This window comes from Lupinus angustifolius, chromosome LG20 (assembly GCF_001865875.1).
Source record: "Lupinus angustifolius cultivar Tanjil chromosome LG20, LupAngTanjil_v1.0, whole genome shotgun sequence".
Taxonomy (NCBI): Eukaryota; Viridiplantae; Streptophyta; class Magnoliopsida; order Fabales; family Fabaceae; genus Lupinus; species Lupinus angustifolius.
Window position 1 is genome coordinate 926,485 of NC_032028.1, and position 25,860 is coordinate 952,344.

Below are 25,860 nucleotides of genomic sequence, written 5' to 3' on the forward strand. Positions count from 1 at the left end.
TCTCCCAGCTGATACTTTTTCATCCACAAAACTCGAACCCGAGACCTTGAACCAATGCCCGTGGATAGATGGTGAGATTAGATTGTTCCATTCAAACAGTGCACTTAAGCACGACATATATATAAAGATTATGTGCACCAATCACCACATGTTAAATGGCTAGGTGATTCTCCAGAAGAAATTTATAATTTCATGCCATTAAATATATCCTTTAAGATGTAATGTAAATAGTTTAATGCTATATCCTTCCAACTTATTTTGTTGTTTAATCCTCATGAATTAATTATTTTTTCTATCCAACGAGGAACATTTTTTTGTTGGGGTATTTAATTTATTGACATAGCGATTAATAATGATAAACAATTATTGTATCACATGTGAAATATATTGTTTGGTGCACACACGTGTGAAAAGATATTGATTTGCTTTAGGTTCAAGTGATACATGTTTAATTCCCCTTAAGCAAGGTCTCGAATTCGAAAATTATGGATGAAAAAAATATTCGTTAAAAAAGTTAGTATCATGTACATATAAATATTCTTAGCTTTAACAAGATTGTCTAAGTACAAAGATAATTGTAGTAAACAAAAAAATATTGAACCAGCGCATTGATGGCTTTGTTTCTCCTATTACTCAAATCCACCTCATGATTTGATGAAGCGCATTTTTTAATGTTGTCTAGGGGAAGATTTATGAAATTTTAATGTTGAAAAATCAAAGTACAAACAATAAACCAACAAGATATATAACACAATAGATAACAACTGTATAAATCTTTATATTGAGTATGTATAAAACTATAAATATTTATGGATGATGCAATTAAATTATAAATTTACTTCAATTAAAATTTAGGAGTTCAATTTAAATTTGTGGAGCCATTATAAAATTATAATATAAGGGTTTAATGGAGTTTAATATATAAACCATTTTTTATATGCTCAACATATTATTAATGGTATTAGTGTTTTTTTAATAACCAATGTCCTTACATATGTTGAATAGGTGAGAACATTACAAGTCATCATATACTTTTAATTAAAAGTAATAAACATTAATAAAAAAATGACATACTAATTGTATAATGAGAAAAAAATGTATGCATTGGTAATGTATAAGTTTTATGCGACTGTATAATTCATTATTCATATATTATTGTTGACTTTTAAAACAAAAATACAAATAGGTGGTGAATGATGTATTGATTATATATGTATAAATCTTTACACTAACCTTGCATAAATATTACACTCTTGTGTAAAATACTTTATATTAATAGTACATATATATTATCATATGAATGTGAATGATACATTGACAATATAAAGCCTATTATACTATGAGTATATAAATTTTCTCTCATTTAAAAGTATATTGTTTTGTCACCTATATAAATTTACTTATTTATCTTTAATAAGAAAATTTTACTCTATCAATTCAAATTGTTCTATTGATTATTAAACTTGCTCGAAACGACCAGTTCGACAAGTCTGACTATAAGTCGAACATTTAACTAATTTGAGTTATTCTTCTGATCGATTATGCACCAAATTTAATATAAAATTATTTGACTTAATCAATTTGAATATAAAATCATGACATAGTCGATTGGAATTATTCGACTCAATGAGTTCAACCAATTTAAAAAAAAACGTCAAAACAATATCATTTTGAGATAAAAAATATATAGTTTTTTAATTATTTGTAATTATGTTATGATGATTGTAATTATAGTAGTTAATTGTTAACTTATTCTAGAACAAAAATGTGGTTTAATTAAATTTAAATTTTATTTCTTCACTTTTGTTTCAATTAAAAGGTAAAACCTATGTTATCATCTCTATGGATTTAAACCAACATGTTGAAATATACTTTTTGTACGATCAAGAGTATACTTTACTATAAATAATGAATTTATCCATTTTTGGGTGTATAGTTTGATGTCACTTACAATACTTAAACCCTTAATCTTTTAGTCTTTTTGAAAATCTAGCAAATTCTTATATAACTAAACTAATAATTTGTTGATAACAAGTTCAAATATAACACGACTAAAACTCAAATTTCATCTATTAAAATTAAAATTCAGTAAATTTGAAGGTAAAAAAAAACATATTTAAGCTGTGAGATGTTATTCAAGAATCAAATGTAAAGACCACCAACGAGCAAAAATAAATTTATAAAGTACAATAGTAGTTACTACATCATACAAGAGGGAAAACAGTTTAAAAAAAATGATATTATATCAATTAATAAAATTAAATATTTATGATTTTATCAATTTTTGTTTTATTGTGATTGATCATAAAGTTTCTGGAAAACATTTGTTAAGGTACTAAATTTTGGTGTGCAATTGAGGTTGGTGATAAATTAAGGGCTGAATAAAGTGGGAAGCCATAAGAGGTGAATGCACATAATATAATGATGAGGTTTAGAAGTCCACACTCACATACTCTGTGGAGACTTTACACAAACACATCAGAAGCACAATCTCATGAAATACTCACCAAATCTCAGCTCTACACGCTTGTTCTCAACAACTACACCAAACATGGCTACTTCTCCAACCTCATCCAAAACGTCGTCGCTTCACCCTCCTTCCTTTTCACCGCTTCCACAAACCTCTCTTCTTCTTCTTCTTCTTCTTCTTCTTCTTCTCGATTCACCATCGTCAATTCTATCTCCCAAGAACTCCGTGATAACCGCTTCAACGTGGCATCTTGCTGTGTTACCCTCAATAGCAATAATAATGATAATGTGGTGTTCCCCAATTTGAAGCTCAAAGTGTTGATTGAAGCTATTAGGATGGTTTTGGAAGTTGTCTATGATGAACGCTTCGCTACGTTTTCATATGGTGCTCGCGTTGGAATGGGAACACACACTGCTATTAGGTACCTTCAAAATTCAGTTCAAAATCCTACTTGGTGGTTTACTGTTAGGTTCAAGCCTCGTCGGTTTCAGAATGATCATGTGCAAAAATTGTGTTCTTTTATGGAACATAAACTCAGAGATACTGTTCTGATTGATTTGATTAAAAAATTGTTTGAATGTAAGGTTTTAGTGATTGAATTGGGTGGAAATTGTCTAGGAAGGGGGTTTCCTCAGGAATGTGGATTGTCTTCACTTTTGATTAATGTGTACTTTGATGGGTTTGATAAAGAGATTCAAGAGTTGCGTCTTCGAGAAAATCGTCCTGAGTTGGATCCAAACATGATTGTATCAGCTGCGTCTGATGATGTGTTTTATAAGCCAGTTAAGGTATATGCAGTGAGGTACTTGGATGAGATACTTATTGGGACGTCGGGGACAAAGATGTTGGCTATGGATTTAATGACGAGGGTTTTGACAATTTTGGAACTTGATTTGGGTTTACATGTTGATAAAGAGAACACGGCTATTCATAGTGCAGTGTCAGAGAAGATTGAGTTTCTTGGGATGGAATTACAGGCTGTTCCTCCTTCGGTTTTGCACCCGCCTATGCCAGAGAAAGCAATCAGGGCACGTAAGAAGTACCTTAGACAGAAGGAAGTTAGAGCCCTTGAATTCAAAAATGCTAGAGAAAGGAATAGAAAGCAATTAGGTTTGAAGATATTTAATCACGTTCATAAGAAGATAAAGCTAAGTGATGGGCTCAAATTTGACTTTCGAATTGAAAATGAAATCCGAGAAATTTTCAAATCTTGGGCAGATGAAGTAGTGCAAGAGTTCTTGGTGAACATAGATGAGTGTCAAGAATGGCATCGCAGCCTAACTGCTGGTGATTTCCTTTCTTTAAGACACATTAGGAATCAATTACCACCTGAGCTTGTTGATGCATACGAGAAGTTCCAGGAGCAGGTAGATAAACATTTGAATCCTATAAAAATTAGGAAAGCGATAGAGGAAGAAGCAAGACGAGTTAAGGAAGAGGAGGAACGGAAATATGCAAGGAGAACAGTTGAGGATTTGACAAAGATGTGTATTAAAGTTGATGCACCGATATTACTCATAAGAAAGGCTGTGAAGTTAGTTGGTTTTACAAATCATATGGGCCGCCCAAGGCCAATCGAGTTACTTGCTGCTCTTGAGGATGCTGATATTATCAAGTGGTATGCTGGTATAGCAAGAAGGTGGCTTGATTTCTTCTGCTGTTGCCACAACTTCAGGATGGTCAAAACTATAGTGACTTATCATTTGAGGTTCTCTTGTATCTTGACATTAGCTGAGAAGCATGAATCCACTAAGCGTGAAGTCATAAAGCATTTCAGCAAAGATTTGAAAGTCTATGATATGAATGGAAATGTAGAAGTGCATTTTCCCACGGAAAGAGAGGTTAAGATGATGGGAAGAGGAAACCTTTCAGATCCAAAACCAGTAGATGGGGCTTTATCTTTGGTTGTAATAAGGTTGGCATCTGACGAGCCTCCATCAAATTGTATTGCACATTTCTGTGACAAAACTACTACAGTCTTCTATCGTGTCCATTTGTTGCAGAACACTTCGAATACAAAACCGTTGGAGAATGACAAGTGGGTGCAAGGGATGGGTACAATTCATGAAAGCCTGCACCGAAAGTGCCTCCCTCTCTGTCATGATCATGTACATGATCTATACATGGGGAGAATCACTTTACAAGATATCGATTGTTCCTGTTGTGTTGATGTGGACTGATAATTGCTGCTAACCCATTTTTACTTTCATTGGCATTGCAATCAATGAAGTGAGATCTTTATACTTTGATGAATTTTCTCATTACTCCATCCTATATGATTGGAAGATTCATTGTTTTCTGCCTTGTCATTTGTCATCTATCTCTGGATAGTCTACAAGAAGTTCCTAGTATTACCATTATACTATGTCTAATTAGTTTTACCCTGTTGGAACTGCCTGTTCAAAGTGATGCTATTGCAGGATAAACTAAAAGTGAACAATGCTGATGCAACTACTTATGCTCTGTATTATACATTTATTGTACATAGCATGTTCTTTGTTCGTACATCAAATATTATGTGTTATCAATAATTGATCATTATGTTGGATGTTTGATGTCATTCACTAGCATATTCTTTTAATGAATCTCTTTGGTCTAAAGGAGAACTAGCAATTTATTTTTCACTGCCGCTTCTTACTAAACGAATATAGATTTACCTTTTGGGGCATATGAATAATATTTGAAGCTCTCTAGTTGCAAAAATATATTTCCAACTTTGCTTATGAATAATATGATATATAGGATTGTACCATCCATTAGATCCTTTTGACCTTATGAGGATTTGCATATCTAAGGATAATAATATAATGTATCATTTTCCTAGTGCAGAAGGACAAATTAGAGCTTCTGAAGAAAGGATCGCTCCAACATCTGGGGGAAAATATGCTTGCTTTCCTGCTTCGTATTGGTGCTGCTTCTGATTTCCGGAAGGCAATGCGAATGAAGGTGAGGAAGATACAAGCAACAACAATGCCATATATAATAACTGTCTGTTCTTTCCAGAGAACATATATGGTTGTTTACGGTCAACAGCTTCAAATATGCTCCACACTTCAGTGATGTTGCAGTCACTTCTAATATGGACGACATCATTGTTTATGGGTGATTTACCAGCTGTACCTTCATTGGCCTTGTTGTGTGGAAGTGTTCTCCTAATGTGGGTTTTTCCTTGGGTTTCTCCTTTCTCGTTGCCTATATTCTGTCATTGGTATCTTCATCACTAATGCCGTAAGTTTCAAGCCCATGGTTTGTGGTTGGATTATTTGGTTCACCTGCCTTTCTTGGAGCATTGACTGGTCAACATTTGGGCTATCTTCTGCTTCAAAAATATCTTTTCAATGTACACTCTCAAAGAAGGGCAACTGCCTCCCATTATTGAAGCAGATGTTGTCAGGTTGGAGGCAGAAAGATGGCACTATAAAGCTGGATCCTTTCACTGGCTTATTCTTCTCACTTTGGGAAACTATTTGCACATTTGCATCATTGGACGTCACTATCACTGCCTCAGCTTTGTCTTTAGAACTGCTTTTTATTTATAGTTTACTAAATTTTGGTTGAGATATCCAGATGGCCTTTTTGAATCAAGGCTAACCCGACCAGGTTACAAAGCCACTCAAACTGGCAACCTTACTTCTAGGGTTGGCCATACCAATTTTATTTTCTGCTGGCACTTTTATTCGGCTTGCCTTGTGATCTGTATACTATGGGTTCAAATCCTGGAGAAACCTCTTCGCTTAAGAGGGTAAGTCTACATACATCTACCATCTCTAGACCCCACTAAGTGTGAACCTTGTGCAATGAGCCACCCTTTTTACTTTTATTCGGCTGGCTGCTACAATCGTGGGGGGAATGGTTCAACTTGATAGGTAAATCTTCTTTGTATGTGTTCTTTTTACCTAATCAGTTTATGTGACCTGACGTGTATATGATCCATGTATCTGTTTTCACTTAGCATTAGCTTCTGGTGGTTATGTTCATTTTTTCAGCCATTGTTTCTGGAGGCTGTGTTCATTTTTCAAGACGGTGTCATTATTGTATCCACCCCTTTATTTTTTTGGTGTCCTCTGTTCTTTAACCATTTCTCCTTTGATTCTCCTTCATTCCCTGCCTCCACTTGCTTCCAGGATTCGGGACTTCACTTTTTGTGTGCTCAAAGCATAAGGAGAGAGAAATCCTAGTTTTCCAATCACGTTGACAAACATTCTGTAAATGACTGCTGCTGCTACTCTACAGAACAGGCCCGACTCCCGTAAGCAGGTCCACAGTCCGAAGGAAAAAGAAAGTAGACCTTGTAGAGAAGCATTCTGCCCCAATTACTATGCTATAATCATCATCTTTTCCATCACTGTTATCTTCGTTATGCTTCCTCTATCATTGCTACCTCCACTCATTTTGGTTCAACATCACTATCACAGTTTTTATTGCCATTGTCATTAAATGCGTAATTCATTACCCTTATTTCACTGTCCATTTTGTCACACAAATGTCAATATTCACATCATGGCAGTTAGCATCTAGTTATGCTTCTTTACTGTATGCAAGAATCTTGGTAGTACTCCTGAATGACTGGGAAACTTTGTCATTGTTGCATTTGTTGTTGCTCTCTTGTCTCCGACTTTGGTATATATCTGTTCATATGTCCATATTTCAGGTTTTGTTTACCGCATAGCTCTTTTGCACGTAACTTTGAGATGGATAATTGTTTGGTTTTTGTGGATTGTGGATGCCAGTTTTTCAAAGGAATTCTCCTATCGTGCAGAATGCTTTTGAACTTCGTCAACTTTTTAGACCTGGGCTGGGGGATTTGAGTTTGTGCACAGTTATCAATTTGTATTAATGTTTAACTTGGCAGATGTGCTTGATTTAGTGTGGTACAAATGTCTTAGCTTCTTATGATTTAGTGTGGAATTTATTGCTTGTTCTTCAGTAGTTAACAAGTTTGCAAAGTATGATTATGTTATTAACTGTTACATCTAAATGATGTTCTCCTTCTTGTAAAATATAAAGGAATATATACTTGAAGCAATAAATATTTAATATTCCCTGTTGTTACTTTTTGTTTAATTGGTTCCAGGTGCGAAAAGGGTAAGCATCCTAGCTACTTTGGTGCTGTTTAGTTTGCAATTGTATTATCAGGTGTACTTCAACTACTTTCTGAAGACACTGTCAGAGATGTGAATGTAAGTTTCATTTGCATGTTATTCGGCTGTCTTATTGTACTTAATGTAATAGTAATACTGATGGAGCTTCCCGGATTTGTATAATTGTAGTTTTTTTTGTTGGAGCAGATCATAGTTTTGGAGCAGCAACAACTGTTTTTTCCCCACAAAGACAATATGAACCAAAGGGGACCACATCAGCTGTCCCACAAATTGTGTCACTGTATGGACCATCAATCTGTGATTGGTTAAAAATATATATAATTTAAAAAATTAATAATTAACTAATTTTCTGAGTAATAACAATTGATGATACAAACTGTGGGACATCAGATGTGTACCCGAACCAAACACTCTCTAACAGTATGTAAAAAAGTTTAAAATGTTATTAACATTGAAGTAGTATGGGAAAAAAATTGTATTATTATTAAAAAAAAGTTGCATAATGCAAATAGATGTATTCATTACTTTGGATGATTGTTCTTGTTTTTGGTTTGCTAGTATTGCTACTTATTATTATGATACTTTCAAGTATAAGGTAATGTTCTTCACTCAATCTCCTCTCATCTATCTTCAACCTCAGATGGGGTAAATTCTGAATAATTAATTTCAGTGGAAACTGAAAATTTGAAAACCAATCGCGTCATCAAAATTTAAATGTTTTAGCTTTGATGGAAGCTACCGAGCAAGTGATAACATATGGGGGAATGGTTCGTCAGGTTTTCAACAGATTTTGGTTTTGGAACAAAATTGATGATTATGGAATGTGGGCTGAAATTGGTTGGAGTATGGGTTACTGTGTGCCAATGGAACTTGTTAAAGTTGATTCCCATTAAGCAAGGTTTCGGGTTTGAGTCTTGTAGATGAAAAAAATGTCCGTTGGAAGAGTTAGTCTCACGTACCTGTGGATGTTCCCGGCTCGAACAGGATTGCCTCCAGTGGGAAACAAAAAAAAATGGAACTTGTTAAAGACATCAATAGAATCAATTTTTATAGAAATAAAATAATTTGTTATGGGAAAAATCACTCATGAAATTAATCAATTTTTCATTTCTCAGTTTTATTTTATTTTTAAATATCACAATAGAGGAAGTTACATTCTCTTACAAAGATTACAATAATGAGTGAAGTAACAGATAACAGGAAACAAACATTCACATATGTAGCTAAATCTCATCGACTTAGGAAATAAGATAAATTTATTGCATTAAAAACGATACTCTCATGTTTAGTTTGTTCCATAACTGAATACTAATCTTTAAACATAGAGATCACCTTATTTTTGTTTATCCAATTAATATATGCTAACTGTGCTTTATCTTGACTTATATAATAGCTCAGTTTTCTAATAAGGAGAACTTTATGTATTTATCTTGTCATATCATTGACTCATTATTAACTCTTAAAAATAAAATAAATGAATAATGAATAATATAACGATTTTATATAATTTTTTACAATGATACTGCATGAATATTAGACTCTTTTATTAATAATATAATTGGCATGTCTAATCACATACTTAGAAGGGGTTATTGGATTATGTGAGGTGACCCTACAAAATTTGGAAAAGATTGTAACTTCATAACAAAACTTGTTACCAAAGTTGTCAAATTCATTATGATGAGCTTAGCTTAGCCATCCCTAAAATTTAAGGAGTGTTAATAGTAATAATTGATTACTCACTCACCCAAGCACTTGTAGGTACCCTACAGTTTAGGAACACTATACCCCTCCACGAAATGCAGTCTATTCCTCTTGGAACCTCACTCCTACTATCTCCAACTCCTATTACCACTTCAAAAATCTCACCTTTCAATCTTAAGCTTAAGAAACCAACCTCTTTGGTTGCACCTTCCTCTCAACATTTCTCTCTCTTTTCTCTCTCCCAATCAGGTACCCTTTTTTTTCACCCCTTCATGGTTGCTTATTCTGTTTGCTTCTTAACTTAGAAACAGTGATTATTTTAAATTTTGTTTTGTTAAAGTTAAATTCTTTTCAAGAAAATTAGTAGATGTATTACTCAATTTGGTGTGTTAGCAAATCTGTGTTAAACCCTTAAATTGGTAGCAAACTAGATGAAGTTGATTAATAGCTAGTTATTTGAAATCTATCCAATTCTTGGGAACTGATGATGCCTGAGAAATGTGAAAATCATGTTAGTCAGCTTCTCATATTAGGAAGAATAGCAAGAGAGCAGAAAAATATATGGGGGAAATGATGGAAAGATGATTAGGGGAGAATAAAGTACAAGATTTTCATTAACAATTCTTAAATTGAGGTTGCGTTGGGATTGCGGGCATCGTGTTATATTGAGGTCGTTGCGATGTGAAACTTTGTGCATGAAAATTTGTTTTTGGACACGATGTGGTCTGATACGGTTTCAATGCGGTTGCCATGCAACTTGATGCAGTTGCGACAGTGATTGTAACTGCAATATTGTTAGCACATCAGGTGATATAGTCAACAATTTGAAACACTATCGGGGGAGCATGATCATAAATGTGAACTTTTACTAGGATATTCATATAATCACCTTATTATACTGACCCAACATTGAGAGTGTTTGATGCCATGTTAGAATAAGTTGGCCTAATTGCCTAAGACTACCCCAATAGTTATAATTCACAGGCGAAAGATTCTTCAGCCGATGTGGAACTTTAATACTTAACAAATAGCTTCACTCCATTAATCCCATTTACAATATCCAGCAATGGTAATGCTATTCCTCCAAAATGCTTGGGAAACACATAACTCAGTTCATACGATTCAAACTTCTTTCGATTTTACCTTAAGTCAGCAATGTGGAACATCCTATGTAAGTATAGTTTACATTTTTTGAAATATTAAATTTACTGGAATTAAAACTGTAGTGTTTAGATGTAGGATTGTGTAGAGCCAGTCAAGTTGTTGATCTGTTCCCAGCTGTATGTCCTGAAATTATTGTGCGAGAGGCGAGGATAGAGGATTGTTGGGAAGTGGCAGAGACTCACTGCAGCTCTTTCTTCCCTGAATACTCCTTCCCGTTAGATTTTGTGCTGAGGATGGACAGATTGATGGCTATGTTAGCAGGATTCGCCATACCAAATGGGTGCAAAAGAACCTTTTTGGTTGCTGTTATTAGCAGTTCACTTGATGGAAGTATCTTATTTGGAAGTGAAGATTTCAAGATTGGTGGTTTTGATGGGAAAATCAGCCTCAACAAGGGATATGTGGCTGGTATATTGACCGTAGATACTGTTGCAGACTTTCTTCCTCGAAAGGGGCCACTGCGACAGAGAAGGTGAGTGAATGCTTGCTTCTGGAACTTGGCTTACTGAAAATTTGTGTCCTTAGGATTTTTCACTTCAACATGAGCTATATATAATGTTGTAAACTTTTGACTTGTGTGCCTCCAAGATGCTTCAACATGACTAGTGTGACTTCTAATTCTAAATACTAAACGGTCATAGTTTAGTCCCTTGTTTAGACGTTGTCGGTCATTGTAGTCCCGTGTTCAAGGAAATTACCCTAGAAGTCCCTCATTCAGCAAAACATCGGTCACTTTGGGGGGGAGTGGTCTGCCTTGTGTGTAGCCAACAATGCACTCAAATGTTGCACATGATTAGTTTTAATTGAGGCTGGTTTAACAGTTGGACTAATGTGACTGACATTTTGCTGAATGAAGGGTAGTTTTCTTGAACATGGGTCTAAAATTATTGGCACCCTGTAAATGAGGGACCCAAATGTCTAATATGGTCTTTATTATTCCCTCATTTATTACTTTGGTAGCTTTCTGTCAATATAAGGCAGATGAAAATGTTTTGTTAAAGTATTTTGTAAGGCAAAATTAAACTGTCAAAATATTTTCAAGCTATTTTATGTTAAAACATGCATAACCTGAATACATTCTCAAACCAACAAATAAGTGGATAACTTTAATATCCCTACATAGCATAAACTGTAGCATTTCACTTGCTTAAATTTATAATCCAGTTCTCTTCAGGTTGACCATCCTGCCTTATATTGACAGAAAGGTTTTGAACCCTCCATTACCCTTCAAAATGGTTATCTTCTGATATGTCAAATTCTGTTTGTGAGAGATGAATGATAATTTTCCTGATTTACATTTCATTTTGATATGGTGAATCCTTGTTGATGACTGTAAATAAGTACTGTTAACCTAGGACTGGAATTGCATACATATCAAATGTGGCGGTCCGGGAAAACTTTAGGAGGAAGGGAATAGCTAAAAACTTGGTAGCAAAGGCAGAATCACAGGCCAGAAATTGGGGCTGTCGCGCTATTGCATTGCACTGTGATTTGAAAAACCCTGCAGCAAAAAAGTTATACCAAGGCCAAGGGTTCAAATGTATCAAGGTTCCAGAAGGAGCAAACTGGCCTCAACCAAAGACAACACCGGATATTAAGTTCAACTTCATGATGAAGCTTCTCAACTATTATGCTGCTTCTAACTCTAATTAGATATTTTGGAAGATGGTGTACTTATAATGTAAACATGATAGTATATATTGAAGAAAAAATGGTAGGAAGGAACATGTTTGAGTTGATATATTAGTAAACCAAGGAATTAGATGAAAAATCACTTGTCCCATTTGGATTGCACCAGTAGCATACATTTGTACACTTTACATTCTTTTGTTCCCTGTGGATATAGACAAACAGTTGGGAGAAGGGATGGAGTTAAGCCATCTTTTAATAATGCCCAGACATTTTGGGTCATTCAGATTTTAACATTATTTTTCCATACTTGATTTTTTCACTTTTTCTTTTTCCTTGTCAAGATAAGTTGATAACCATGATACTGGTGGTACCACAAACGGAATGGCCACACCCATTCCTATAGCCTATGGTTAGTGTTTGGTAAAAATGTTAGAATAAGACATCACAAAAGACCAAAGTAGAAAATGTTGGTTCCACTAAAAGGGGAACCAAAAGGAACAGAGTAGAAAATCTACTTATGGCTTCATATGTATGTTAGAAGAAAATAAATAACATTAAATGCAAAGCACAACAAAATTAAGTCACAGATACTGATTACACTTCTCTCAAAATGATATTTGTCACTCATGTTTCCATTGTAGAGATCACTGATATGTCTAGTCCTAAACAAACACTGGGACTAAGTGATCACCAAATCTTTAGGATTCTCAGCCTTTCAATCACTCAAACTTGCTGCTGAACCCTCTTTGTATAATGCAAAAAATAAAAGCACAACATTTTCATTTCCCAGCACTCATCTCAATTTTCGAATGAAGCAACACATTATGATGCCCCCACAAATTTGCTCAAAGCAGATATTTCTAAACCTGCAAAGTCCTTAACAGCTGCAAGCACAGCGTGTCCAAGCTTCACCGCATCACCATTACTCTGTGCCTGCAGTAACGAGTATGTTCATTTAAATTTAGTTGCAGTGTTGTACTAATTGCATATAAAAGTTCCAGCGCAAGCTGAAAGGACCTTTTACCTCAATGTTAAGGGGAAGTACAGGATCATGGAGTGACAGTCTAAGAAGGAACCATCCACCATAGCCAGAAACTCGGACCTGGTTGAAGATTAGATCAGACAAGCTATAAATTATCATGTAAATATAGAAACCTAGCAAACTAATCATTGTGACTCAGAAATTTGCAAGCTGGCTATGCTATTTCCAATTCCAGATCATGCCTTGGTCATAGTTGTTTTGGTAATTTTCCGCTGAAGTTTATGGCCAATCCTATTTTAACAGATTTAAATTCTAGCAACAAGCAGGGACAGGCATACCCCTTCATAGTTTACAGGAGCCTTTTGCAGGTTTGGATCAGAGCCAATTAAGTTCTCCAAATGTTTCAACACAGCTTCTCCATATTCCCGAAAAGATCTGGAAGCTCTAGCACGTCAGTGAATTCATAAAACTAACATATAGGTAAATGCAAGCACCAAATCTTTATTCACTGTCTTACCCTCCTTTAAGATCTGGATGGTTTTGGTTTATCTTTAATCTTAGTTCCACAGCAAAGGCTGGTTCCTGAAGTCCCTCTATGAGATCTGTCACAACCTTGCTTCCTCCACTCACTCCAGAAGCTCTTGCTGAAGCAAGTTTATTTAAAATCTTGACCTGCACATGGTCACATATAATTGTGTAGCTATTAATATTAGAACTAATCTTGGGACCCAGCTTTAGCTTAAGCTTTTGTGGTTGAGCAATCCTTTAACATAACACCCAAACCTCTTTGACCAAATTATCTATTATTTGATTCTACAACCTGATGCTATATTTCAGTTCTAAAACAAGCTAGTGTCAAGTTAAGTGATATCTGGTGCAAAGTCGTGGTGCATGTGTTTTGTCCATCTTTAAACCTCGCTCAGCTTTCTAAAAGAAGGGCACATTAAAGTCAGAAAAATCATTTGGGGCTAGTGCTTCTTAGACAGTTCCTGGATAAGTATTTTGATGTCATATGAATTGATTGGAAGGCCCACATGAGGCTCCCACTTAGCGGGGTCTGGGGAAGGTAGATGTAAGTAGTCTTACCCTCGTAAGTGGAGAGACTACTTCAAGAATTTCTACCCATGACCTCATGATCACTAAACAACAATCTTATTGGTGCGCCAAGCTCATCCTCTATGTCATATGAATTAATTAATAATGATAAATTTGGAAGATAACTGCTTTATCAAATAAAATTCATCACAATGCTTTCAATGATAATAATGAAAATAAAAAAGCCTACCATTAGGTATGCACCATCATCAAGCCAGTGATTCTCCTTTAGAGCTCCATGTCCACTGGTTTCAATTGCCAGATGTGACTCCTCACCAATTGAGTTCTGTCAGCAATAGTGCTTCCATCAGTCAAATAGCTAGCTTATATTTTGAAAATAACAAATTCAAAATAATGGCATGGATAAGTACTTAGATGAAAGAATTTCCTTTGTTAACTAAGCTGATATGTATAGTTTATTGAATTAGTAGGTGGGCGCTCATCTTACCAAACGAATACCTTCATCAATCACATTTTTGTAGCCTCTTTTGAACCGATGGTGTTTGCCACCTGAGAAAAGGTAGCATTAGCAAGTTATGAACACTATATTCCCGAAAACAATGCAATTTGCAATTCAAATAGAATAGAAGAAAGGGATTAGCTTATGATAGATAAACCCTTGAAGTGAGAAGTTGGGAAATAAAGATCATGCCAGTTTAGATTACTCCATACCAAGTTTTTTCTCAATAAACGTGGTAAGGCCATCAGAAGTAACACTGTCTGTGACAATAGTTGTTCCAGGGTGCTAGGAAAATGATATAAAGAAAATAATAAGTATTCGGAGAAGCTCAAGGCTAAAAATACTTGGTCTGAGATAGCTAATATTAGAATCTTACTTCCTCAAGAACAATAGCTGCCATTAAGGCAATCAAACGATTCCGGTTGAATTCACGGCCAGTGGAATCCACAGCAGCAGATCTAGATAAAAGTGTTTAGTTTTTAACAAATCTAAACAGTAGGCATGTCAGCGAAACTGATAAGTAAGACAATCCTCACCTATCAACATCAGTATCAAAGATAATTCCAAGATCAGCTTTGTTATCAAGGACTGCCTGGGTTATTGCTTTCATTGCTGTCTTGTCCTCGGGGTTGGGGATATGATTTGGAAACAAGCCTGAACATAGAAGCCATTATTACTCAAAGTCCAAGTATCATACCCACCAAAATCATCACTCCAAATAAAATTATTACCATCAGGCTCCAAAAATTGACTACCAGAAGTTTTTGCCCCCAGTGGCTCCAGCACTTTAGCCTGATTATTCACCAAATAAAAACAGCAACTATCATGTTGTACTCGAGAGCCATAACCATTGACCAAGGAAACATGTTATATGATTTCAAAATACAGACCAAATATTAATCTTTGATTAAAAGATAGGTGATCAAGAATGGAAAAGGAGCCAGAATGCCAGATAGCTGTTTAAAATAAATCATTGAAATTGATAATCTGAAGTGTGAGGACTATAGTAGGACCATCTCCAAAGTTATAATATTAAGTTATTGATGGTCTAGAGTTGAATAACTTTAAAATAACTTGGTAGTTTATGAACCGCTCGTGTACAGACAATTGTTAAATTTAAGAAAAGTTCCCAAGTAAATCTCTGTTCTCAACTTCTCAGAAAATCTATTACTATAGTGCATTATATAAAAGCCACCGTCACTTATTTGTTTAGCTGGTTTTCATTTCCTAGATTCCTTGCCAAAATCATGAATCCTTCTTCCAAATATCAGTTTTAGAAAATATCAATGTTGTAATACATTCCCAATATGTATTTTTGCTGTAGGTTCTCCTTTTTTTTTATCAATTTCAAATAGTATTGTGGTCTACTGAAAGCTTGTAGATCCTATACTTGTAACTTCCGTTTTACAGAAAAACAAAACACATAAAAAATTAACTACAACTGTCAAAATTAGGGCAACAAGTTCAACTCTGGCACAGATACATTTTTTAAAGATGTCTTGTGGCAAAACAAAACTATAAGATTTCACATGAGATGAGTCAGAAACCAAAATAAAACCAAATTATACTATTCATAGATAAATCAGCCCGTGTAGGGCTCTTTCAGATAATGGAAGGCATATGCAGATGTAAAACAATAATGCATGTCACAAGGTGGCTCTTTCTAATACTGCACGTTTTACTGCAAGTCATTTTTTACTGGAGATTTCTCATGAAGATAACTAAGTATAGGTAAATCATTAGGTGGAACAAATGAGTTGCTCACACTTACGTTTCTTATTTCAAAAAAGAAGAAAATAAAGAGAGAGAAAAGTTAAGATTTTGTTACTCTGGTATAATAAATCCTATTGGCAGAACTTCAAGTGAGAATGCCATGTACAAAAAAACAATTAAAAAAGCAGTAAAAGTTAAGGAGATTATAAAGATCACTTACAGCAAAAAAACCTCCTGCTCCATTGCCTGCATCAACAACTATATGGAAACCATCCAATGGCTTTTCTGTGAGAAGATAATGGAATACAAAAATTAGCAAACAAGACCAAAACATTCAGAAACCAAAGACAAAAGGAAGAAATATAAATTCTACAGCAACAAAATGAATCACAGATACAGTGATAATGACTCTCAATTAGAGTTCCATTATTCCTTCCTTTGTTTTTTGAAAAAGTTTTTACTTATATCTATAAATATATTGCCTATCGTACATAACAATACTTCAGCAAAGTCATACCTACGTTTCCAGCAGCTTTGCGAACTGCATTTACTAGATCAGATGTATACACAGTCATGTAATCAACTCTCTTGGTAACTAATGAAGCCTTTTTCTCTGAATTTGTTAAACTTTCTGTAGTAAATTGATTGTACAGGTCTACAGCTCTCTCTAAGATGTCTTTGATGTCAGTCTTCCCAAGTCCACCAGCATTTGTGAAAAATTTGAATCCATTCCTGTTGAAAGGCAAATGACTCGCTGTTCAAGATAGAGACATTCACTAATTAGTAATTAATAGATGAATTTATGATCAAAACTTATTTATACATGAAAAATAATTTTATAAATTACCAGAATATGAAATTCACTTAAAATTGTCATTCACAACCCATGGGCATTAACGAATAAGGAAAAGTAAATAATACATTAACAACATATAAAATGGCTAAAAGAAAATATCACTCAAACTAACAACTTAAGGTTTTGATATACAATTTGACATAGTATCTCAGCTTCCATATCCATGTGGTTTTGCGTTTGATCCCTGCTGGCCGCATTATCCATGACTCCAGCCAGTTTTAGTGAAGTAAAAGGAGGCTGTGGTTTGTCCAGTCTCAACAGATCAATCCGCCAAAAGGGCTTTTGCAATATTATTATTTTTGGTTTAAAACTAACCTAAACTAAATCAAAAGGGATTTTGCATATAAAAGACATGTTAGAGACGAAACCTAAAGCTTCTAAGATGAAATTAAGACAAGATTTCAAACAATTATGATGCCTTAAAGGTTAAAATACATTCATTTAACTAAAACTGTATACTGTACCTGTTATCATAATGGATCCATCAGCAGGACACAAAAATGCTTCATCCTTCGTGAGTGTACTATTGAACATGGCTGGTGTTGAAGCTAACCTACAAAGAAAACAACTGTATTAAATTTTTATGCCATCAAATGTACCTCACCAATTTAAGTTGTTCTGAATGAATAAGGTAAACCAACCATTATTCCCAAATTCAAATATAATAGCTTCTTGTGTTCAACTTCTTGCATTGTTTCCCTCTTGAAGACTCCAATTGAAATAACATTACATTACTGTCCATCCTGAATGCTATATTTTAATAATGAATTGTTATAACTAATCACTTAAGAGATATCAGTAAGTCTTTTCCCCCAATTCATTGTTGAATAACCCTGAGAAACATTTTACTAGACTATCATCTGCTGATAAGTAACATGAAGTTTGAAGGGTATAATGTTCACAAGAAAAATGTCTTAGCTAGATAGGAATGCCTGACTTAATGCATTCCACGTTATCATGTTTACTCATGAAATAAAGCACACTTAAAAAATACAATCAACCCCAAATACAGTTGATAACCTAAATACAAGGATCTTATATGGATTTTGTGTTTCTTTTGTTGCAGCAGTAAGGAAAAGGGGAGTGCAGTAAGTCTATGCTGTTGTAACAACACTACAACAGCGGAGACTTTGGCCTTTTTTTTTACTGTTTGGTCACTTTGTTGCGTATATTTATTTAGATAGGAGTATGTCTGGATGATACCAAAGTTTCCAGCTTCAAACAAAAACTTTATGCAGGTTTTATCCAAATTAACAGAAACCCCATTCTAGAATACACAGTTTATAAATCAGTTTCAATTCAAAGGCATCTCTATGCCCAGGTGACTGCTGTCATTAAGGTTCAAAACCATTGACTTTGACTTTCCTACTCATCATGTGCAAAATATATATATATATACATATATAACTTACCCATATTGGACAACTTCTAGGCCAGCCCCAGCAAGACCTCGAGAAATTGCATTCTGAAATTTGACAAGTTTATAACCAAATAGTCAGTTTTAACCAAAGTACCACATAGCAGCAAAGTAGATACTCTAAGACTGGGAAGGTTGTAAAGAAGATTTGTGCAACAATACTTTTCATTCACTTCAAATTACAGACTATTTGAAAAATCAAATAAAACTGAAGTTTTTTTATTACACAGAAACTCAAAAGAGGAAATGAAGTGTTGAACCTCTTTTGACCCAAAAGATTGACAAAAACAATATAAAGCAATACATTTTCAAATTCATATTTTCCATTCCAACTTAAATGCTAGAAGAAAATATGCATTTACAATATACTTCTATCAAATTTTGTTTAGTTTCAAAACCATTATAAAAATTGAATGCAAACAAGAAAACCTTTAATAAAGGTAGACAGTAAAAAATTAAACCAAATGATATAAGGAACAGTCTGGACCTGTAATGATTTTGCTGATATGCGGGAATCATGTCCAATAGAAACTCTCAAATGCTGAGAAGCGTCTGCTTTCTTTTTCTCCACTAACCATGCAGCAAAAGCAGCTCCTATTGCTTCAGCAACAGGTTCAGTCAGGTTAACTGGCTCTCCCTTAACACCATCAACAGCCACACCGCGTATATCACTGTACAAATTAATATCATCTTTAAGTTATACCAACATCACACAGAACACGTGAAGACCCAATAAATTCTGTCCATCTAAATAAAAAGGAAGGGAAAAAATAGGCTTCTGCAGCTAGATGCTAGAACCTTTCGAAGAATACTGTCTCTTCTATATATAGCTGTTATTACAGTGAAAGTGACTATAAGAACATTATCAATGAATTGTCCATGAAATGTTCAATCTTTTTATGCTCTGGGTTGAGTGGTAAAGTACACTCAATTAGACAGGATAACTCTACTTTTTTCCTTCTTTTTCGCTTATATGACCGAGGCACACCCTCCTTTGATCAAAATAAGTTATTAAAAAGCTACAGGGCACAAATAAATTTCTACTAAGATGAAAATTGCCAATCATGGTAAAATAAACATGCCACTGAATAAGTAGATTTCATAGCAATGTAAATTTGTTAGCTTGCTCTCAGTGGAACGGTTCTGACCTGCCATTTTGAAGCCTAAGAAAATCAGACCTATCTACATACGGCACTGCGGTTGCAGATGCAGAAGCTGCAGTGAAGGTCCAAATAGAAGATGGATATATCCATTAGGAAATTTAGTTTAAAAATGTCAAAAGGCAAAGAATAAAACCAACTTTGTCAAAATAAATTTAAAAGTGTGCCAATATCGATTAAATGTGTTGAAACTATGCATGAAATTTCAGTTCATAACTTGATATCAACTTCTATCTAATGAGAATCTAGGACAAACCATTGCAGTGAATATTTCTGTGGATAATAAAATCATTCTGGGGTTTGAATAAAGTGCGCAATTGCATGGAAGATTTGCCAGTCCATGCCAACTTCCCCATTAGTGGAGAGGGAAGTGAGTTGCGCATATAAGGGGCAAAACAGTCCCTTCTACTCTCTTGGTTGCAATTTGACACAAAAACATTTTGGACAATCTTCCCTGATAATACTGCTGCATATAAAACATTTACAGTTTAATCAGATTCCGAAAAATATATTCCTTTCTTTCAATTTCTTATCTAATGGTTTTCCAACAATGTCATATTCATGTTTCTTACCATAAACGGGAATAAAAAATTGAAACCTTAGAATACAATAATTTCATGAAAATTGCTCTAACAGCACCTAACTTTCAATGAAATTGAATTTCATCTTGAGTTGTAAAACCCTAGTGGCTCAAAGGTGGATACGATTGAAATACATGAATTGAAAATTGGAGAGATTGGAAATTGACCTGCCATGTTAGTATCAAAGTTGCAGAGAGAGACAGAGATGAAGAGGTGTAGAAGTGGAACAACAATTCACCTATAACCTTCAACCTTCAATTTTCCACCTACTCTTGCACGTGTTACTCTCAATCCACTATTCTCTCACTTTACAAAGAAGTATATCTTCTTCACACTAACCTATAATCACAATAAATTGAAGTACTCATTATTCGTTCCAAACTCAATTTACTATTTAGCTTGATAAATTTGTTTATGAATTAAATGAGCCAAACTTGAGCTAAGAAATGAGCTCGTTTAATAAATGATCCGAACTTGAACTAAAAAAATAACTCGTATCGAACTCAAATCGAGTTTCGAGCCGAACTCTGATTAAACTTGGTTTGACTCGTTTCTAGCCCTAACAATAACCATTAAATATAAGACGATAATAATAATATATAAAACTCTTATATTATTTTATATTATAATATTTATGTACTACCAAAAATTTATATATATTCAGTATATTATTTATTATTCACTTGAATTAAACATGAATAATATAAGATTTATGGTTTAAAGCTTATGCCATTTATTTAATCCTTCACACTATATTTAAAATATAGTATATATTAATAAATGATGAAAATATTAATTGAGATATCAAATATATTTAGTTTTCTAAAGTTTTTCTCATTTGATAAGCAAGAGACCAATATGTTACATTATGATCAAAGGATTAAGTCTAAACTTTTTATTTGTTAGAGATAGAGATGGTAAAATAGGTCGTCAGACCCGTTTAGTTTGTGCCTATAAATGTCCGCAAAAAATTAAGCGGACGTGAGCATGCCTGTATTGATTAATTGACAAAATTCAATGTCAAACCCGTTTTAAAATGGACTAACGGGTGGCCCGCAGACATTGTTGAATAATTAAAAAAAATAAAAAATTCATATAATAAATGAAATGAAATTAAATAAAATAGTTGATCATAAAAAATTAACAAATTTTTTGATATTTTATATGAAATTTAACAAATCACATTGGATTACAATTTTTTTTATGAATTAAAAATCACGTTACATCATAACTTATTTAAAATTTTATTACTTTTTCCTTAAATTATGTTTATGGGTCGCCCGTAAACTTTACGGGCAAATAGACAAATTTTGTATGCCCTGCCTATAAAGAAATGCGGGTTATGTGAGCGTGCCTGCGAGCAATACCCATTTTGCCATCTCTAATTAGTTAGTTAGAGAGGAATGTAAAAAATCTAATCATGGATAATACTTAAGCAACTCTAACCTCTCACACCTAAATCAATGCATTAATAATGGAAGTCTACTTGCACAGTTTTTATATAATTCCATATTTTATCAAAATAGTATAGTATCAAGAAAAATAATGCATTCACCTACGAGATTCGTTTATGTCTCTGTTATTCATGGGCTTAGCCCAACTACCCATGTCTAATATAAATTATACAATAGCTAAGTAGCTCATTTCGATGTTCCATGTTTCTATTTTTCTCCCAATTAAAAACGAATATACTACTATTATATGATACTTTCTTGTTACTTTAGAAAAACTTTATTCCTAGTTAATTGTCATTCTAAACATTCAAATTAATATTATTTGTTTTTTATTAATTATCATTTTATTATATAGAAAAATATAATAGTCGGGTAAAGTTAAGTGAAAAATTGGAAATGATATAATAAATAAACAATAACAACTTTATTAAAAATAAAAATAATAATAACATCTTTCTTCATTCGTGCATCATTTATAAAACAACTGTACATAAATATTTGTCCAACACAAAAACACAGCCAGTACCGATGTTGTTGAGGGATGAAATTGTTGAAATGAGTTGTGTTTCTTGACCTTCCTATATCAATGTTTGCAAAGACAAAATTATATTATTATAAGAGTGTAACATTGATGCACTGATAGTATAAAGAATTATGTATAATCAGTGCATCATACACCTGTCATTTTGATTACTTTTTTGAAAAGTCAAACATAATTTAAAATGAATAGTAGATGATAAAGTGACAATATAAAAAATTGCTACAATGTCGGTGTATACATCTTTTTCTCTTTATTATAATATAAAAGCTACACAAATGTGATTACTAAGCCATTCATTTCTACACTTTCTTAGGATGAAGAGTACGTAGCATTGTATTGTACATTGTATATTTTTCATCGCATTAATGATTGTGTTGTCATGTGTATATGCTAATTATTTTTCCCTTCTTTACCATTTTTAAGAACAGCTTTAATTTCTCATATATATATATATAAACTTTACTTGTTCATGCATAATTAATAAATGTTACATGCACATTAGTCATAACTCAAAGGAGACAGAACTACACTAATATTGTTGAGTTCGGTGCAAGTTAACAAATATATTACCTTTAGTTCATCAAAGCGATTATTCAATTGTAATACATAATAGCTACTTTGTAATGAAATATTTTTCTGAACAAAATGAGAAACATTGTTGTTAACTTGCCCCTAACTAATATTTTACCATAAGAAAATCAACAACTATACAACAATTCACTGGCACAGCAACTTAAACAAATTGATCCATTACAAAGCCATACATAGCATGTTAACATTTTCAGTTGCAAGATCAGATTGGTGCTGATCTTTGTACCAGGGAGACCCTCCATCAGTAGAACCCTGAATATCAGAAGCATTTGATGTCTTCTGTGAAGTACTTTCAGATGCACTATTTCCATTTATACCAAAAATGCTACTGTTTGAACTATTCTGCTCTGCATGAATGAGTTTCCCAAATAACAAGATATGTGGTGCTTTTGCTTCATCTGATTCCTTTAAACTTTGGCCAGGTTTTCCTTCAGTCAACAAGCAAGATATGTCAACATTATTGTTCTTAGTGCTACTTTTATAGATTCTACAAGATGGTCTAAATGGTTGTGTTGCATGGTGAAGCCTTTGGAGGCAAAAAAGATGTGTTTCTGGTTGCATCTGCTTGTTGTTGAAGGAAAAATCAGGTGGAGTTAGTCCAGATTGAGCATGCCTGGGTCCCTGTATGCTTGAAAAACTATGGTCTTCAATTCTACATAGAGAGTTAGTATGAGGATTTTTGAGAAGAAGATTGGTGGAGAGTGATGGTAATGGAAGTTGGTTGTTGAGGTGAACTACTTGGTCCTTAAGAAATTTTTGTTTCTTTCTTGGTGGTGAAAATTGAGAGAGATGGAAGGTGGGAATGCTTGTGACAAGTTCAACCAACCAAGGATTTACACTCCTAACATTTTGAAGTAGGTCTGGTTCATCCCACACTACCTGAAAACATGTCATCAGAAAGAAGAAATTTAGACCAATCTAGATTATGTTAAACAAAATTCATGCCTAATAGGTACCAAGTAAAACAAGTATAAGCAAAATATATAGTCATAGTAATACTTCCTTGAATTTCTATAAGTAATTGTTTGTATAGTCTTATTAATATTTCCTTCTATTTACATGATTAAAGAAAGGGTATAAAAATAAATCCAAGAATATAGGAATTTCAGGATTGCTCAGAATCTCAAATATAATAAACTGGACCTAAGAGGAAAGAAGAGTTGAGGAAGAGGATCTGAATATAGGAACTTAATAGCACAAGGAATTCACTGAAAAAATGAAGATGTTGAATCTGTTGAGACAATATATGATGAAAATCTGAATGGTTTACCTGCAGAAGACGCCAAGGAGAATGAGGCCAATGAATGGAATCTGCAACCTGAACAGAAGAGATGGTTCCCATGAACCAGCTGATCCTAGAAGAATCCTCAGTTTCAAAGGGCATTTTGAATCTCATCCCATAACACCACTGTATTTGCATTGCATTCCTCACAGAAGAAGCCTTAACACAAAACTCTGGGGTACTAGCCCTTGGATAGTACACAACCTCAAAGGGTCTTCTATTAACAGCATAAGTTACAGCTTCAACAACATATTCAACAGCCACTCTTCTCACAAACTCATCACTTCCTTTTCTCCTCATCAAGAAACCAGAACCACCACCAAATAGAGGAAGGGCTGCATGGTTGTTGTTCCAACAAGAAGATAACTCAATCCCTCCACCAATTCCTCCTTTCTTAGCCCTCCTTATCCCAACACAAAGATCACCATTCTCTCCTCTTATAAACACAATGGAATCACCAGCAACAAGCTTCTTCTGGTTCACAAAATTGCTCCAACCAGTTGTTAAAAGATGCCTCCTTGGTGTCCCTCTATAGATATGCCTGAACTTCCAGCACTGTCCATGCACATCCTTGCCAATAATGGTCTGAAATGGTGGTTCTGCTGAATAATCCAACCTTGGGAAAAGAGTCTCAGCACAGTAACGAGGCACAGAAAAACCTCCACCATTATTGGCATCAGATTGTGTCAATGTCTTAGCAAAAGAAGCTGGTTTATTATCTTGAGTCTCAGCACCATTATTGTTTCCTAAGAAACAATCATCTTCAAAATTCAATTCATTATCTCTCAAAGGGTTCAGCCTCATTTTCACAAAAACCTCATCTGTGTCAGGGTCTGCCATGAATTTCATAGCTGAGACCCTGCAAGGGATAAGTGGTGGAACACTGGTTTGACCAAAATCTAGTTTTCCATGTGCATGTTCTGCATGACCCTGAGGAAAGTAGAAAACTTTTGTATTGAGAGGTGGCATTTGAACCATGCCACCTGCACAGGCATGCCATAGTTGAGAATCAAAGCACCTTTCTGAATCTGAGCTCTTCCTCTCCATGGAATTAACCATAAACATGTCAATAATGTTCAATAACAAAAAAAGTTGTTTTTTTCCTTCTTTTCTCTTTATGTTCCTTCAAGCATACACATACAATTATAAAACTTAATTTCCATATTACTATCATACTTCATTCATTCTCTGATTTTATTAGGATATATTCATAAATTATTAAATAATACATTTAAATTGATATGGAGTATTTTAACTAATCTTATTTATTTCCATTAATTTCTCATAATAAAAGGTATAAAAGAAAAAAGAAAAAAAGAAAGATATTGTCACAAAAGAAACTACAACTAAGTCTAAAGTTTATAACACATGACAATTTACAACAAAATAAATAAAATGTAAAAACATCAAAGTTAAATGATTATAGAGATCACTGAATCAATATTTTCCTCTCTTTTTTATATAAATAGTGGTACTCTCTAAATTCTGTATATTTTTTAATGTTTTTATTTTTCAAAATCCAAAATTGATGCATAAAGTATAGTCAACTTCATAGTTCCCGAGGCTCTAACCATCATATTTTGTTTCCAAACATAGTACAAAGAGGAGGACAGGACCCAAAATAGTCAACACCGCTTCTAGGTTGTTGCACTTATG

The 25,860-nt window shown here is 34.0% G+C and overlaps 4 protein-coding genes and 1 pseudogene across 7 annotated transcripts; 3 read left to right on the plus strand and 2 right to left on the minus strand.

Annotated features, from left to right (window-relative positions):
- LOC109336509 lies at window positions 2,333-6,191 on the plus strand. The gene is made up of 2 exons (XM_019573151.1): window positions 2,333-4,699; window positions 5,300-6,191. Exon 1 carries the CDS (start codon window positions 2,422-2,424, stop codon window positions 4,648-4,650), a length of 2,229 nt encoding a protein of 742 aa, XP_019428696.1. The 5' UTR covers window positions 2,333-2,421; the 3' UTR covers window positions 4,651-4,699; window positions 5,300-6,191.
- On the plus strand, window positions 5,279-6,191 carry LOC109336510 (annotated as a pseudogene).
- On the plus strand, window positions 9,289-12,374 carry LOC109336001. 2 transcript variants are annotated; one of them, XM_019572319.1, is made up of 3 exons: window positions 9,289-9,525; window positions 10,516-10,912; window positions 11,796-12,374. In XM_019572319.1, the coding sequence occupies exons 1-3, from the start codon at window positions 9,372-9,374 to the stop codon at window positions 12,091-12,093; spliced, it is 849 nt and encodes a 282-aa protein (XP_019427864.1). In that variant the 5' UTR covers window positions 9,289-9,371; the 3' UTR covers window positions 12,094-12,374. The 2 variants fall into 2 exon arrangements, with proteins under 2 accessions (XP_019427864.1, XP_019427863.1); XM_019572318.1 differs by having other exon boundaries at window positions 9,294-9,525; window positions 10,510-10,912.
- On the minus strand, window positions 12,528-20,638 carry LOC109335998 (phosphoglucomutase-like). 3 transcript variants are annotated; one of them, XM_019572312.1, is made up of 18 exons: window positions 20,504-20,638; window positions 20,012-20,221; window positions 19,744-19,810; window positions 19,083-19,266; window positions 18,591-18,643; window positions 17,643-17,731; window positions 16,840-17,076; window positions 16,543-16,607; window positions 15,341-15,401; window positions 15,146-15,263; window positions 14,986-15,067; window positions 14,822-14,894; window positions 14,598-14,659; window positions 14,340-14,435; window positions 13,572-13,726; window positions 13,393-13,489; window positions 13,097-13,174; window positions 12,528-13,005 (listed from the first exon to the last, which is right to left on the minus strand). In XM_019572312.1, exons 1-18 carry the CDS (start codon window positions 20,508-20,510, stop codon window positions 12,895-12,897), a joined length of 1,845 nt encoding a protein of 614 aa, XP_019427857.1. In that variant the 5' UTR covers window positions 20,511-20,638; the 3' UTR covers window positions 12,528-12,894. The 3 variants fall into 3 exon arrangements, with proteins under 3 accessions (XP_019427857.1, XP_019427858.1, XP_019427859.1); XM_019572313.1 differs by having other exon boundaries at window positions 20,012-20,218; window positions 20,504-20,632; XM_019572314.1 differs by lacking the exon at window positions 20,012-20,221 and having other exon boundaries at window positions 20,504-20,628.
- On the minus strand, window positions 23,034-25,326 carry LOC109335999 (auxin response factor 18-like). The gene is made up of 2 exons (XM_019572315.1): window positions 24,193-25,326; window positions 23,034-23,801 (listed from the first exon to the last, which is right to left on the minus strand). Exons 1-2 carry the CDS (start codon window positions 25,267-25,269, stop codon window positions 23,082-23,084), a joined length of 1,797 nt encoding a protein of 598 aa, XP_019427860.1. The 5' UTR covers window positions 25,270-25,326; the 3' UTR covers window positions 23,034-23,081.